This window comes from Arvicola amphibius, chromosome 1 (genome assembly GCF_903992535.2).
Source record: "Arvicola amphibius chromosome 1, mArvAmp1.2, whole genome shotgun sequence".
Classification (NCBI taxonomy): domain Eukaryota; kingdom Metazoa; phylum Chordata; class Mammalia; order Rodentia; family Cricetidae; genus Arvicola; species Arvicola amphibius.
Genome location: NC_052047.1, coordinates 142,056,476 through 142,069,998, shown reverse-complemented (window position 1 = coordinate 142,069,998; position 13,523 = coordinate 142,056,476). Strand labels below are relative to the sequence as shown.

Below are 13,523 nucleotides of genomic sequence, written 5' to 3'. Positions count from 1 at the left end.
GTCAAGCCAGAGATTATACCAGAAGACTTAACAATAAAAGGAAATCAGAAGTAGGTGTTATGGGCAAATAGGAGAGGAGAGGATCCTATGCCATAGTGGACAACTTGTTTGAAGTGAAAGATGCATATGAGTGGAGCTGGAGAGATGGCTCAGAGGTTAAGAGCATTGCCTGCTCTTCCAAAGGTCCTGAGTTCAATTCCCAGCAACCACATGGTGGCTCACAATCATCTGTAATGAGATCTGATGCCCTCTTCTGGCCCGCAGGTATACATGCTGGCAGAATACTGTATACAGAATAAATAATAAAGAAAACATTAAAAAAGATGCATATGAGTGTATACTCTGGTGGGGGGGACCATGACCCAGAGTACTCATGGGGGGTTCTGATGCTCAGAGTGTCTGAGAATGTTCCTGTGGCACTCCCTCTCCCTCCATGCTGTTGGAGGTCGCATCTCTCCGTGGTAAACTCAAAGTGATTGGCAGCAGGACCTATCAGGACTCCCTCGTAGTGGGCACCATGGAAGGCAAGTCACGTGTATAGGAAATAAGTTCAAGGACAGCATCCCTGAGTCCAACACAGAGGACCCAGACCATTCCAGACTCAGGAGGTACACAGCCTTTCCAGCCATCCCAAGGCCCAGGGCATGAGTTGCATTGGCTGCATGGCCTGGGAGCTCCCTGGAGAGACGACAGCCTTCAGCCCAGCCAGGTCAGGCCAGGTGGCCTCTCCCTTGATCAGGAGGGACAGGTCTCCTGAGATACTCTGGACGCTGGAATCAGGAGACACGGGTGCTAGGCACCGGTGCCTAATTGTTCCTCAATTTCCTCTCAGCAAATGGGGAAGAAGCCACAGGCCCAGGCAATGCTGAGGGACCCAGGCCTGAGCCAGGGACGAGCGAACCTGCCACAGTCAGCCTAGAGTCATTCCCGGTTCAGCTGGTTAAGGGAACAAGGGCAGGGTTTGATAGGACCTAAAGTGTTGATGCCTCCCTACCATGGGGAAGCTTAGCTCTTTCCCAAGAGACTCCCAGGTTCCAGGAATCAACGGAAGTGACCATGCTGAGCTAGCGTCCTGGGACTGGCTACGCTTTGAGTTTGGTGTCCAGATCCATGAGGACAGAAAAATGTCAACCAAACATGCAGGCTGACATGTGTTATACACGGGTGTATATGTGTGATGTGTGCACATGCGAGGAGGGACTTGCACGTGCACGTGGAGTATGTATGATGTGTGTTCCTGGGGGTGGCATGCCCGTGCATTTGTGTTCAGGATACCCAGCTCAGGTGCAGGTTTCTGGCTTCCAGCACCAGGGTCCCCTGCGGTGGGCAGTCAGGTGAGCACGCTGGACAACGCAATCCCAGTTCTCCTAGGGTGGAACTTGGAGAACTGTTTGCTTTGTGGCCTTGGAGGGCCAGCAGGAGTTCCCACGGCCTGAGTTTTTCTGATTTGTTGGTGTGGGCAGGGGAGAGGGAAAGAAACATCAAGAAGTTGAGATTATTTCCCTGAAGGGAGTGACAGGCTTCAGCCTTGAAATGAAGCCCTGGGGCAGGGACCAGCTCCACCCAAAGCCCAGGGCCATCTGTGCTACCCCCACCCCCACCTCCAGGGTGGGCAGCACTAGCCACAAAACCCTCTCAAACCCTGAGGACTTCCCATGTTGCCCCCTGTCTTTCGCCGCTGAGGGTGCAGACCAAGATCTAGCTCCTGGCCTCAAATCCATATTCTCTATATAAACTGGATTAAGGTTACTACATTTAGCAGGTGAAAATCCAGAACAACCAGTTGAACTCAAAGTTCAGACGAAAGGGTAATTTTTGGTTTGGGTATCCTGGAATGGGAAGTATTTATGTTAAAAAATTGCCCATGTTTCTTTCCAGCCTCAGGCCTAGGCCATGATGGCGTGGCTAACCAAGGAGGTCAGGATTATTAGTAAATACAGAAGCAGCTGGGGCTAAGGGCTTGGTTAACAGCACTTGCTGCTCTTGCTGTTCTCAGGCTTGACTCTCAACACCCACATGGTTCACCACCATCTGTAACTCCAGTTCCAGGAGATCCAGCACCTTTTTCTGACCTCCGTGGGCACTAGGAATGCACATGGGGCGCATACATATATACACAGAAAATAAAGTTGTCTCAAAAATGAGACATTTATGGTGTGTTCCTCCGGGAAATGGTGGACTGAAATCAGCCAGCACACCACGTGCACTGGCTTCTTCTGTGCCATTGGCACCTGGCACTGTGGTTCCGGAATGAGTGGCTGGCGAGGCTTGGCCTACGCCGCTTCTGCTGTCACAGTCAAGTTTGCAGACAGAAGTCTGAAAGAATTCAAAGACCAGGGGAAGTGCTACCATTTGACACATCCCAGGTCCACAATACGTGGGCCAAATTACATAATAAAAAAGAAAAAGGGAAAAAAAAAAACCTCATTCGTGTTTTCTGAGATTCAAATCTGACCACGGCTCCCAAACGTGTCCCAGGCTTGTGTGTGTGCTCACACGCACTTGCACCGGTGGGCACACATTTGGGGATGTTGGTATCTTCCTCTTTCACTCTCTCTGCCTTGTTCCTGGAGATGATCTCTTACAGAACCAGAAGTTAGGCAGGTTTCTCTTAGGCTGGCTGGCCAGAGAGTTCCCTGGGTCTGCCTGTCTCTGCCAGTGCTGAGGTTGCAAGGACGTGCACCCATGCCTGGCTTTCTTTTCAACAGATACTGAGGATTTGAACTCAGGTCCTCCTGCTTCCAAGGCAGGTGCTTTGACCCACCGAGCCTTCTCCCGAGTCTGGCTCGTGTTTATTCAGTAAGGCCTTATGGGATCAGCTATTAAAACTGTCTCAGAATAGGGACACCTCCCCCACCTCGCCGGGCAGCTTTCATTGCATTTCTACTTTATTTTGAGACCTGTTTTGCATCTGGTGTGACCCACAAACCCCTCATGACTGGGGCTCAGTGGTAGGATGTTTGCCTGGCATATGTGTTGCCCTAGGTTCAATCCCCTGTACCACCAAAACAAGCAAACCTCTCAGGTTCACTATCCTGGGATTTGTCAAGTGCTTGCAGCTGTGAGCATCACCTCTTGGGACACAGCATCCTGGCAAGTCTATCGTGATGACACATGCAGCGTCTACCTACTGGTCCCCTCTTCATGGCTCTCACCCTACCTGTGGTCTGTGGAGTGGGGTCCAGCTTGGGATCATCCTTGCTTCACTCTTGGGAGACCAGCGACTTCAAGTGTTCTTACCTTGGGCACACATCTTGTGTAAAAATTGTCCAGCCATTGGGTGCAGCAAGTTTATAAGACTCCCAGGGCTTGCGCCATTTCCGCACTTATTCTGGTGGATGGGTACACTGAGGCCAGAAGAAATGGCTGAGCAGCATGGCTGTGGTGAGCTACTGTTTAGGGTACCGCTGGCAGTCCGCCTAGTCTGTCCTGGGCTTGAAATGTGGTTATTCCCAGAATATTAGTCACATGGAGGGAGGAGAAGCAAGTTGGGATGCAGGGCATACTGGTATGTGGTTATGTTGGGGTACAGGGAACGTTGGGCTATAGGACATGCTACATACAGTGTGAGTCCTACTTGGGTGTGGGGTACACTGATGTGTGAGACATGTTTGGCCGTGGTGCCTGTGGTCTGTGGGGCATACTGAAGTGTGGGAATGTTGGGCTGTGGTACATGGAGGGATACGGGGCATGTTGGGCCATGAAGCATACTTGAATTTGGGGAATGTGGGCAGTGCAGTATACTGGGGTGTGGGATTTGTTGAGCCACGGGGCATACTAGGTTAGGGGTCATGTTGGTTTGCCAGACATGCTAGGGCGCAAGGCATGTTGGAGTACCGGAGAGACTGGAGGAGGGGCTCAGCCTTACACAGTGGCCAGTGCAGGGACTGAGATCTCCACCGAGGCAGGCTGGCAGGTCCTTTCCTGGGTGTGTTGGCGGGAACGGCCGCCGGGGAGTGCAACAAGGTTGAGGGTTTATCGTCTTGGAGACTGCAGCCTGGTACTACGTGTGAGGACAGCTGCAGCTCCCCTCTAACCCCCCCCCCCCCGTCCCCAGCTCTGAAGGGCACGGGATGGAAGGAGTGAGTGAGGCAGCCTGAAGGCCATGGCTTATCGTCGGAGTTCCGTGCCAAGCACGTCCTCCTGATGCACAAGGATACTTTCTGTCTCCTCAGCAGAGGGAGGCAACCTCGTGTGCTAGCGCAGGGGCCACAGCTGGGGGCTACGTGGTGCCCTTGGCAGCAGGGATCTTCTGATGTGAGCACTGGGGGGGGGGGGTCTTCCTGGGGCTGGAATCAGGCTGCAACCCCCCCAGCCTTACCAGATGCTGAAAGGATACCCATGGAGAACTCACCATGAGGGATGGGAAGAGGGTCCATGTCTAGCTAGAGTGTCCCCTTCTGCCTTCAGGCCCTTTCTCCCTGACACTGCAGATCTCAGGCTCCAGCCCAGGGGCAGGTGAGAGCCTGGCTCTGCAGGCAGTGGGGCTGCCCTAGGCAGTCCAGGCATCCTGTTAACAGGTTTAGGGGTCACTCAAAGTATAGGAGTGACGTGGAGGAACTTGGCAAAGGGGTACCTTTGGGTAAACCTGATGGATAGGCAGTCCTTGAAAGGGGCTGAGACCCCAGGGGTCACACAAAGGACCTTCTGTAAGTTATGGCCAAGAAGGCCAGGCTCAAGCTAAAGTCTTCTTCAACCTTAACTTCCTGGCTCCAAGTGAAATCAGCACAGCAACCCAAGAGGGGTCTCTGAAACATGGGTCACTTAGCCTCCACAATGTTTGTGAGTCCCTGTGGCCCATGGGAAACATAATGGGCCACTACCTAGCCAACCCCCATCCTCAGCAAGCCCAGCTGTGGGGCCAGGCCAAGAGAAGGACAGTACCTCATATACTTTTAGAGGGACATCCGTTCCCATACTGGGCCACAGTCTAGCTCTCCTGTTGTGAGGTCCTCTGGTCTTTTACAGGGCCTTGCCATTACCAAGTGTTGGCTTTATAATCTGGAAGAGGGGAGAAGACGGAGAAAAGCAGCGAATGCAGCAGCGTTAGAGGGTGTCCGAGACTCGCCTCATGTGTTACCTCATCTGTCTCTCACCCTCTCTCAGTCTCTGTCACTCAAAGTCTCAGCCCCCCCACCCACCCATCTCTCCTTTTCCCTCCTCTTCTTCTCTCTTCCATCCCAAATGTGAGGACAAGAACACAGCCCAAGGTTGGGAACAACCCCCGTAGCTGCAGCTGTAGAAGGGAGACAGCAGAGGCCACTTTCATGACGTTCCGCTAGAAGGCGGTAGACGAGGATGGGCTCTCTGTTCAGGCCCTTCGGGCTCAGGTTCAGAAGACTGGTTCTGAGTGCTCTCTTTTAGGCCCATGATAATTTGATAAGTGGTTCTCTTACCTACCAGTGTCCCCGAGAACACTTCCTCCAACTCAAGGAGCTCAGAAATGTGTCTGAAACCAGGCATGGTGGCACACGCCTTTAATCCTAGCCCTCAGGAGGCAGAGACAGGTGGATCTCTGTGAGTTTGAGGCCAGCCTGGTCTATAGAGCGAGTCCTGAGACAGCTAGAGCTATAGAGAGAGGAAAACCGTAGGTCTGTATACACCGTGTGTGTGTGAATGTGAGCATGTCTGAATTCTTGGGGTTGTACCCCCTTCTCTGTGAAACAGCTCTTCACCAGGACAGGGTTCACAGGGTTTTATAGCCTAGGCCTCACGGGGTTCAGTCAGCAGATCCTGTCTCCCCTAGAGCCCCAAGAGATCCTTAAGCCCCAGCCTCTATGCCAGCCCAGCACCTGCAGCTCTCAAGTGCTCTGCTGTGTGTTACCATGCAGGGCTGAGGCCTTTGTCAGGAAGGCTCTGGGCTATTGGTCCTCCCTGAATTTTCTTGCATGTGCCCATCACTGCGAGTCCTGTCCTTGTCCACTGCTCTCAGAATCTGTCAGACCCTGCTCTCTGCCCAGGTGAGCAAGGACTACCCAAGGGCTGCTGGAAGGCACATCTGACTCATGGTTACAGATGCAGCCTTAGGCCTGGTTAACCTCAGACAAAGCAGTGTGGCCTCCCTCTGAATATTATGGACACTTGTCATGTGGGTTTGGTTATCCCCAGCCCTGACTAGCACTGGCCACTTGATTCTCGCACACTGTGAGAACTGAGCTGCCCAGCCTGGGCAAAGATTGCTGCGTATGCCTGGATGTCTGTTGTACTTGGTCTCTGATTCTGCAGATCAGGACTGGAGCTTGAGGCCAACACAAACCCAGGAATGGGAGCACAGAGACCTTGGCTTTGCTCCCTGGCAGCCTCTGACGGCCCACACCCTGGAAGATGCCCGGCCAGGGCTAGTCCATGAGATGCTAGGGAATGACCCTTTTCTGAGGTCTCTGTGTGCGTGTCCTTGGTTCTTTACTGTCTCTATGAAGAGCCCTCTCTATGTGGCCATGCTTTCTTGCTCCTGAAATCTTCTAGCAATGTCCTCCATACCCACCTGGGGGGTCTGGGAAAGTGACAGGTCAGCTCTGTAACAGAGAACCTTCCCTGGGCCTTGGGGCTCCTCCTGGTCAGCATCCATTTGACCCTCTGTACAGAAGCCACCAGAGGTCCAGAAGAGGACTTTCCAGGGGCAGAGGTCTGCATCTCAGTGCCCAGCTAAGTAGAGGACAGTTATGAGACACTGTCTTACAGACCTCAAGCCTGGTACCTAGCAAAGTCCAGCCTCAGAGCTGCAGGCGCACCTAGAAACACAATTATCACTGAACCGGGCAGGTCCAGGACAGGAGGAGGAGGGCTCTTCTCCCTGGACAAGTAGTTCTCCTCAGTATCCATTTCCCAGGCCCCTGACGCAAGCAAGAGATAAAGTGTTGAGGGGCAGCTGGCCAGGACTGGCCCTGTCCCAGTTCCTGGGCCGGCAGCCCCCTACCCCGGGGGCCCCACTGCCAAAAGACCCGCTTGTTCATAGCAGGTCTTTGTGCCCCGGCCTCGCACATGCGGGGGTGGGACAGGGTCCTTGGCACGGAACAGCTCTCTGACCACATGGGACTGCTGTAGTCAAGGTCTCAGCCATGCATAAATGGGGTGCCCCCGAAGCAAGGAGTAGGACTCCACTGAGCAGCAGCCAAGTCCTCCACCACTCCAAAGCTCTGCCTGACTCTCAGGCCACCAAGGATCCTGTGTCCCGGCAGTCTGGACCTAGGTAAGACCGGTTTGCCTCTGAGGACACAACCTGGGCTTAGCTGGGCTCCTTTATTATACCCACAGGATGGCAGCGCCTGCTGACCCTGGCCTCAGTCCTAAGCTATTTCTGGTTGTCTTTTGCAGGAGACCGGCCCTTCTGGTGGTTGCCGCTACCTGCAAGTATGAAAGAATTGCCAGCACGGACTCGCTGGCTGTTCCTTTTTCCTATGCATATACTTCTTTGTGGATCTTGTCTAAAGAGGTATAGTGCATGGGAAAATGGAGCAGTGAGATCTTCCCCGCCAGAAGGATAGACATGCTTCCTGACCAGGCGACTTCTGCTTCACTCCCACTGGACCCGGGGCTGGGCGCTTTCCTGTCCGCTCCTGGACACTGTATGAGAAGAGCCGCACTGCCTTTCCTGTGCCTCTGAGGGAACAGTGTTGGCCCCACAAAAGCAGATCTCGGGGACCAGTCAGGTTTAGAATCGGAGGATTTGTGCTAGGTGGGGGAACTCTGGGGCAGATGCAAATGATCCCAGGTCTTGCAGAAAGTGTTAGAACAGCAACTGAGGCAGATCTGTTTGAGGAGTTTGCGCTTTGGCAATCCTGGGTTCTGGAGGCCTTAGAGGGGTGGATGGGCTCGGGACTTGCTCTTGGAAATTTTCTTTACAGGTGTGAACTCAGTGTACGAACACGTTTTCATAGTAGGGGGTGAGCGTGGGTCTGATGTTGGAGGAGGTTAAAGGGCCTGCTGAGGGTTCACTGGGTGCGGGGTCCAGTCTGTGCTGTCACATTAGTAGACTTTAAAAGGATGGGTGTGGTTGGTTGTTTTGTTTTTCTAGCTGACGTTCAGGCTGAGGCTGGGTACCACTCAGTGGCAGAATGCTTTCCATTGATGGGTAAAGAGGTCTTGGATTCAATTTCCAGAACTGAGAGAAAATAAAAATCAGGAAAGCTGACAAAAATAAAACTTTTGGACCAAACCGCTCTGCTACACTCTTCTTTCTTGCCATGACACTGGTGTGGGGGGTGTATGGGTGGGTAGGGTGTTCACTGTAGGGAGCGACATCACCCGTGCCAGACTGAAAGTGTCTTCTCGAGGAGGGAGGCCATCAGAGGTACCACATGGGGAAAGGGACAGACATTACAATACCACATGGGGTTTGTCACATGGGAGTGTCCCATTAGGGGAGGGACATGAGGGATATCACACGGGCAAGATAGACATTGGTAGTGTCACATTGCGGGCAAGATAGACATTGGTAGTGTCACATTGCGGGAGTCACATTAGTGTGAGGGATACTGGGAGTCCCGTATCACGGGATGGGGCATCAAGGGAACAGACTGGGAGATATGATCAAAATGTTCAACCATGAAGAGATGAGGATTCTCCGGTTCCGTAGTAGGACTCTGGGGTTGGAACACACTGCCTCACTTTTTAGAGGGCTGGACTCTTGGGAACTTGCTCAGTGAGGAAACAGGAACGGTGGAACCCAGGATTGGAAAACTTGTGAGTCTAGGGCAGGGTCTTTATGAAGGAGGAGCACAAGCCTCCATGAACTGAGCTGCTGAGTCCTGAGGCCTTTGCAGCTTGAGTCACTGGTCCCAGAGGGTGTGGGCCCTTCATCCCGTTAGCCTACATTGGGCCCAGCAAGATACTGGCTCTGACCAGCAGCACGGCCCACTATCCACCCCAGGCTGTGCCTCACCTGTTCCTTAACCTCTTCTAAATGCCACCAGTGGGCATCTCCCTTCCCGGGCCACTATCTGAGTATGGGGAAGGGAAAGAGGAGAGGAAGTATTGAAGGGATTCCCAGAGGAAAGTTCCTTGCTTCTCTCTCCAGCCACTAGCTGCTCAGTAGGAGGAGAGATTGGGGGGAGGGGTGGAGAGGGAGGAGTGTCAGCAGCTGCCGCAGGGTCTGTTAGGATAAGCCCTGAGTATAATGACTAAAGATGGGGGAAGTGCCAGGATCCAGCCTGCCTATGGGAGCACTACAGATCTGGGGAAAACAAGGGCTCCATAGAGCAAAGAAAATGTGGCTCAAACCCCCGGGAACACCAATGCCACGAAGTCCACGAGAGGGACTCACAAGGGAAGAGCAGCGAGGCAGAAAACAGGTCAGAAGCCTATAGGAGTCACTTGTCCCCGCATGGTGGGCTGGCCAGTGACTGCTTCTTTGTAGAGGCTGCTTACCTGTGAAGAAGGCCACAGTCGCAAGAACCCAAGCTCTCTGCCTCACTGCTCGCTTGGAGCTTGCTGGACCCTCTAGGTTCAAATGTAGTTTCCAGGGTAGTCTGCTACAGGGAGAACAGCTAGCTCAAACTTGTTAGTCCACGAGGTGCCCAACTTGCAAGTCCTCACCCACTGAGGGAGCCGTGGTGACACTCAGGACTGAGTCCTTGGTTAGTACAATAAGCAAACTGTCAAATCATGGCCAGCACCCCATTGACCTGCAGACCTATCTCTAATCAGCTATCACCAACTCCCACAGTCCTCAGGGGCTTTGGCTAGACACTAGTCATTGTACATCTCAGGGTAGATTATATATAATCATGGGCTCATTGTAAACATTCCCACAGCATGAACACCAAGAAGGAGAAGTCTAAGTGCTCCACGGTCCAAGGTTGGCTTTCTGAGAACGCAGAACCTTAGAACAGATTTCTATTTCCTCTTTCACTATAACCTGTGGTGCATGTGGGCATGACTCAGGCAGGTCAACCTTATCTTCCTAAAGACTGAGTGACTGGGGCTGGAGAGATGGCTCAGAGGTTAGGAGTATTGCCTGCTCTTCCAAAGCTCCTGAGTTCAATTCCCAGCAACGACATGGTGGCTCACAATCATCTCTAATGAGGTCTGGTGCCCTCTTCTGGCCAGCAGGCATACACACAGACAGAATATTGTATACATAATAAATAAATATTAAAAAAGACTGAGCAGGGTCTGCTGCGTGTTTCGTGTTTCAGTAACTTACATCCCAGCTGCCGCTGTGCAGACCCTCAGTATTGGACAGGCAAGGGGAAGTTCACCTTAGACCAGTGCATATTATCACAACCACATCCCCCACCCCCTACAGGAAGCTGCTGATCTTCGGCCATTGTGCTCACGGCTGCCACTGCTACCTTGGCTAGGACCTCGTTAGAGGGCTTTCAGAAACTCAAGTGCAAGCTGAAAAACATATCACCCGCATTTCCTTCCATAGCTCTTTATTACCTGTGAGGCTGATAACTTTTATTTTGTTCAGTAGGAAAACCAGTTTTGCCAACACTTTATTTTTTTTTTGTTTTTTTTTTTTTTTTTTCGAGACAGGGTTTCTCTGCAGCATTTTTAGAGCCTGGCCTGGAACTAGCTCTTGTAGACCAGGCTGGCCTCGAACTCACAGAGATCCGCCTGCCTCTGCCTCCCGAGTGCTGGGATTAAAGGCGTGCGCCACCACCGCCAGGCTTGCCAACACTTTTTATTAAGTAAATTATCCTTGTGGATTATGGTAAAAAGCTTCACACAGAGGTCTGGTCTGGTAGTGCATACCTTTAATGCCAGCACTCGGAAGGCAGACAGGAGGACCTCTAAGTTCTAGGCTAGCCTGGTCTATATCGAAAGTTCCAGGACAGGCAGGAGTACATAGAGAGATCCTGCCTCAAAAAACAAGAACACACTCTTCCGGTCTCTTTGGCCTCGGTGGCAGAAGAAAGATCACGAAAGGGACGTCATCCTTCGGAAAGCGTCGCAACAAGACGCACACGTTGTGCCGCCGCTGTGGCTCTAAGGCCTACCACCTTCAGAAGTCTACCTGTGGCAAATGTGGCTACCCTGCCAAGCGCAAGAGAAAGTATAACTGGAGTGCCAAGGCTAAGAGACGAAACACTACCGGGACTGGGTGGAGAAGGCACCTAACAATTGTCTACCGAAGATTCAGACATGGATTCAGTGAAGGGACAACCCCTAAACCCAAGAGGGCAGCTGTTGCAGCATCCAGTTCATCTTGAGGATTTCAGTCTGTCATAAAATAAATGTTCTGGTTTCCAAAACAAAACAAACAAAACAAGAACACACACACGCACACACGCACACGTACTTTAAACATAACAAGCCCACATCTGGTTTATGAATCTGTGTACTCACCTATCAATTACTTTACAAATCCACCCTTTCAGTGAAAGAAGTTTTTAAACTTCTTCAGGCTGAGCGGTGGTGGCGCACGCCTTTAATTCCAGCACTTGGGAGGCAGAAACAGGCAGGTCTCTTGAGTTCGAGGCCAGCTCGGTCTACAAGAACTAGTTCCAGGACAGGCTCTAGAAACTACAGAGTCTCGAAAAAAAAACAAAACAAAACAAAAAAAAGGCGCACGCCTTTAATCCCAGCACTCGGGAGGTAGAGGCAGGCGGATCTCTGAGTTTGAGGCCAGCCTGGTCTACAAGAGCTAGCTCCAGGACAGGCTCCAAAGCTACACAGAGAAACCCTGTCCCGAAAAAAAAAAAAAAAAAAAAAAGAGCTAGTTCCAGGACAGGCTCTAGAAACTACAGAGTCTCAAAAAAAAAAAAAAAAAAACCAAAAAAAAAAAAAATCGAGGCTGGAGAGATGGCTCAGTTTTTAAGAGCTCTGATAGCTTTTCCAAAGGTCCCAGGTTCCGTTCCCAGCACCTACATGGCAGCTCACAACTGTCTGTAACTCCAGGTCCAAGGGATTCAGTGACCTCATACAGACACACATGTAGGCAAAACACCAAAGCAAATGAAATAAAAATGGCGAGTGGTGGTGTACACCTTTAATCCCAGTACTCAGGAGGCAGAGACAGGTGGATCTCTGTGAGTCTGCGGATAGCCTGGTCTACAGAGAGAGTAGAGAGTAGACGCCAGGGCTACACCTTGTGAGGTGGGGGAAGGGAGGAGGATCAGTTTAAAAAAATAAACAAACTTCTTCGGTCATAAATTCCCTAGTATTTTAGATAGAGCTCAGGTCCCTTCCGTGGAATGGGAGCGTTCATACCACGATGTACGGGATGAGGCTACCATACCAGGAATGTAAAAAATGAACATCTAAGCCGGGCGGTGGTAGCGCACGCCTTTAATCCCAGCACTCGGGAGGCAGAGGCAGGCGGATCTCTGTGAGTTTGAGACCAGCCTGGTCTACAAGAGCTAGCTCCAGGACAGGCTCTAAAGCTGCAGAGAAACCCTGTCTCGAAAAAAACAACAACAACAAAAAAAGAGTTAGTTCCAGGACAGGCTACAAAGCTACAAAGAAACCATGTCACAACAAAACAAAACAAAACAAAAGAACACCTAGCAGATCTACCAGGCACGATTTGTGAACTCTGCCAGTGGAAAGACACAGAATGAAGTGCTTCCTCAAAAGACACATTTTGTCATGGGCATAGCCCACAAACCCAGGGACCCACAGGCAAAGCTGATCCCAGTGTGTGTACCTGGCTGCCAGGGTGTGGGAGGTGGGATGCACAGGCAGGCAGAGGCCTGGGGACTTGACCCACTTGACGAACTCCCAAGAGGAGTCAGGGGTACCATGAGAGCCTGGAGCCAGGGCAAGAGTGCTCATGGGTGTGGTAGCTGTGAGTCATGTTCCAGGGTGGGAGACAGGGAGAAAGTCATGGTGTATGCTGATGTCCCCAGAAGAGTGCATTCAGAGGGGAGTCCTGAGTTGGACCTTTGCTTCATTTGATGATTCTGAAACCATGTTTATCTGTAGAAATAAACAAGCCCAGAGTAGGAGTGAGAACCCAGCCCAGCTCAACCTGATGTTGGCCCGCCCACCTGCACTTTTTACCCGTTCTAGGAACCCTAGGAATGAATGGGGTTAAAAGACACCCTCCAAAGTACTAAGTATGTACAGGGTGCTGTGGGGTGAGAGGTTCCTTGTTTAATCCTAGGGAGGAGGAGGGAACACTGGGTCCACGGGGCTTAAAGACTGTGCACATAAGGCATGTTTCCTAGTTCAGAAGGGCTGCAATGGCTTGGGGCCTACAGGTGGTGAGCAGACGAAGGGAATGGAATGGCCCAGAGGCCAAATTCTCATCAGCTGCCCATTCCTGTTCCAGCATCCCATGCAGTACTGACAGTCAGCCAGTGAGAAAGCTTGCGCGTATGAAGCAGAGTCCAGTGAGACTCAGCCCCATGACCAAGGGACCCAAGGTTTCCTTTTGTTTTGTTCAGACAGTTTTGTTTAATGCATCCTACAGTGCTCTTCCTATGTCCGCACAGACAAGGTTCAGAAACATCTATAGTCAAGGTACCCACTGCGTGGGGTGGGGGGGGGAGTGGGGAAGGGAAGGGGTTGCATCCTCCCCCCTACCCCCCGCTGATTCGGGAATGACTGCCCTGTCGAAATTACCCACTTTTTAA

The 13,523-nt window shown here is 51.8% G+C and overlaps 1 protein-coding gene across 1 annotated transcript; it reads left to right on the top strand.

The window, feature by feature from the left end:
* Positions 1-7,058: 7,058 nt before the first annotated feature.
* On the top strand, positions 7,059-11,198 carry LOC119827935 (60S ribosomal protein L37-like). The gene is made up of 2 exons (XM_042054289.1): positions 7,059-7,189; positions 10,856-11,198. Exons 1-2 carry the CDS (start codon positions 7,059-7,061, stop codon positions 11,154-11,156), a joined length of 432 nt encoding a protein of 143 aa, XP_041910223.1. The 3' UTR covers positions 11,157-11,198.
* The last annotated feature ends 2,325 nt before the right edge of the window (positions 11,199-13,523 follow it).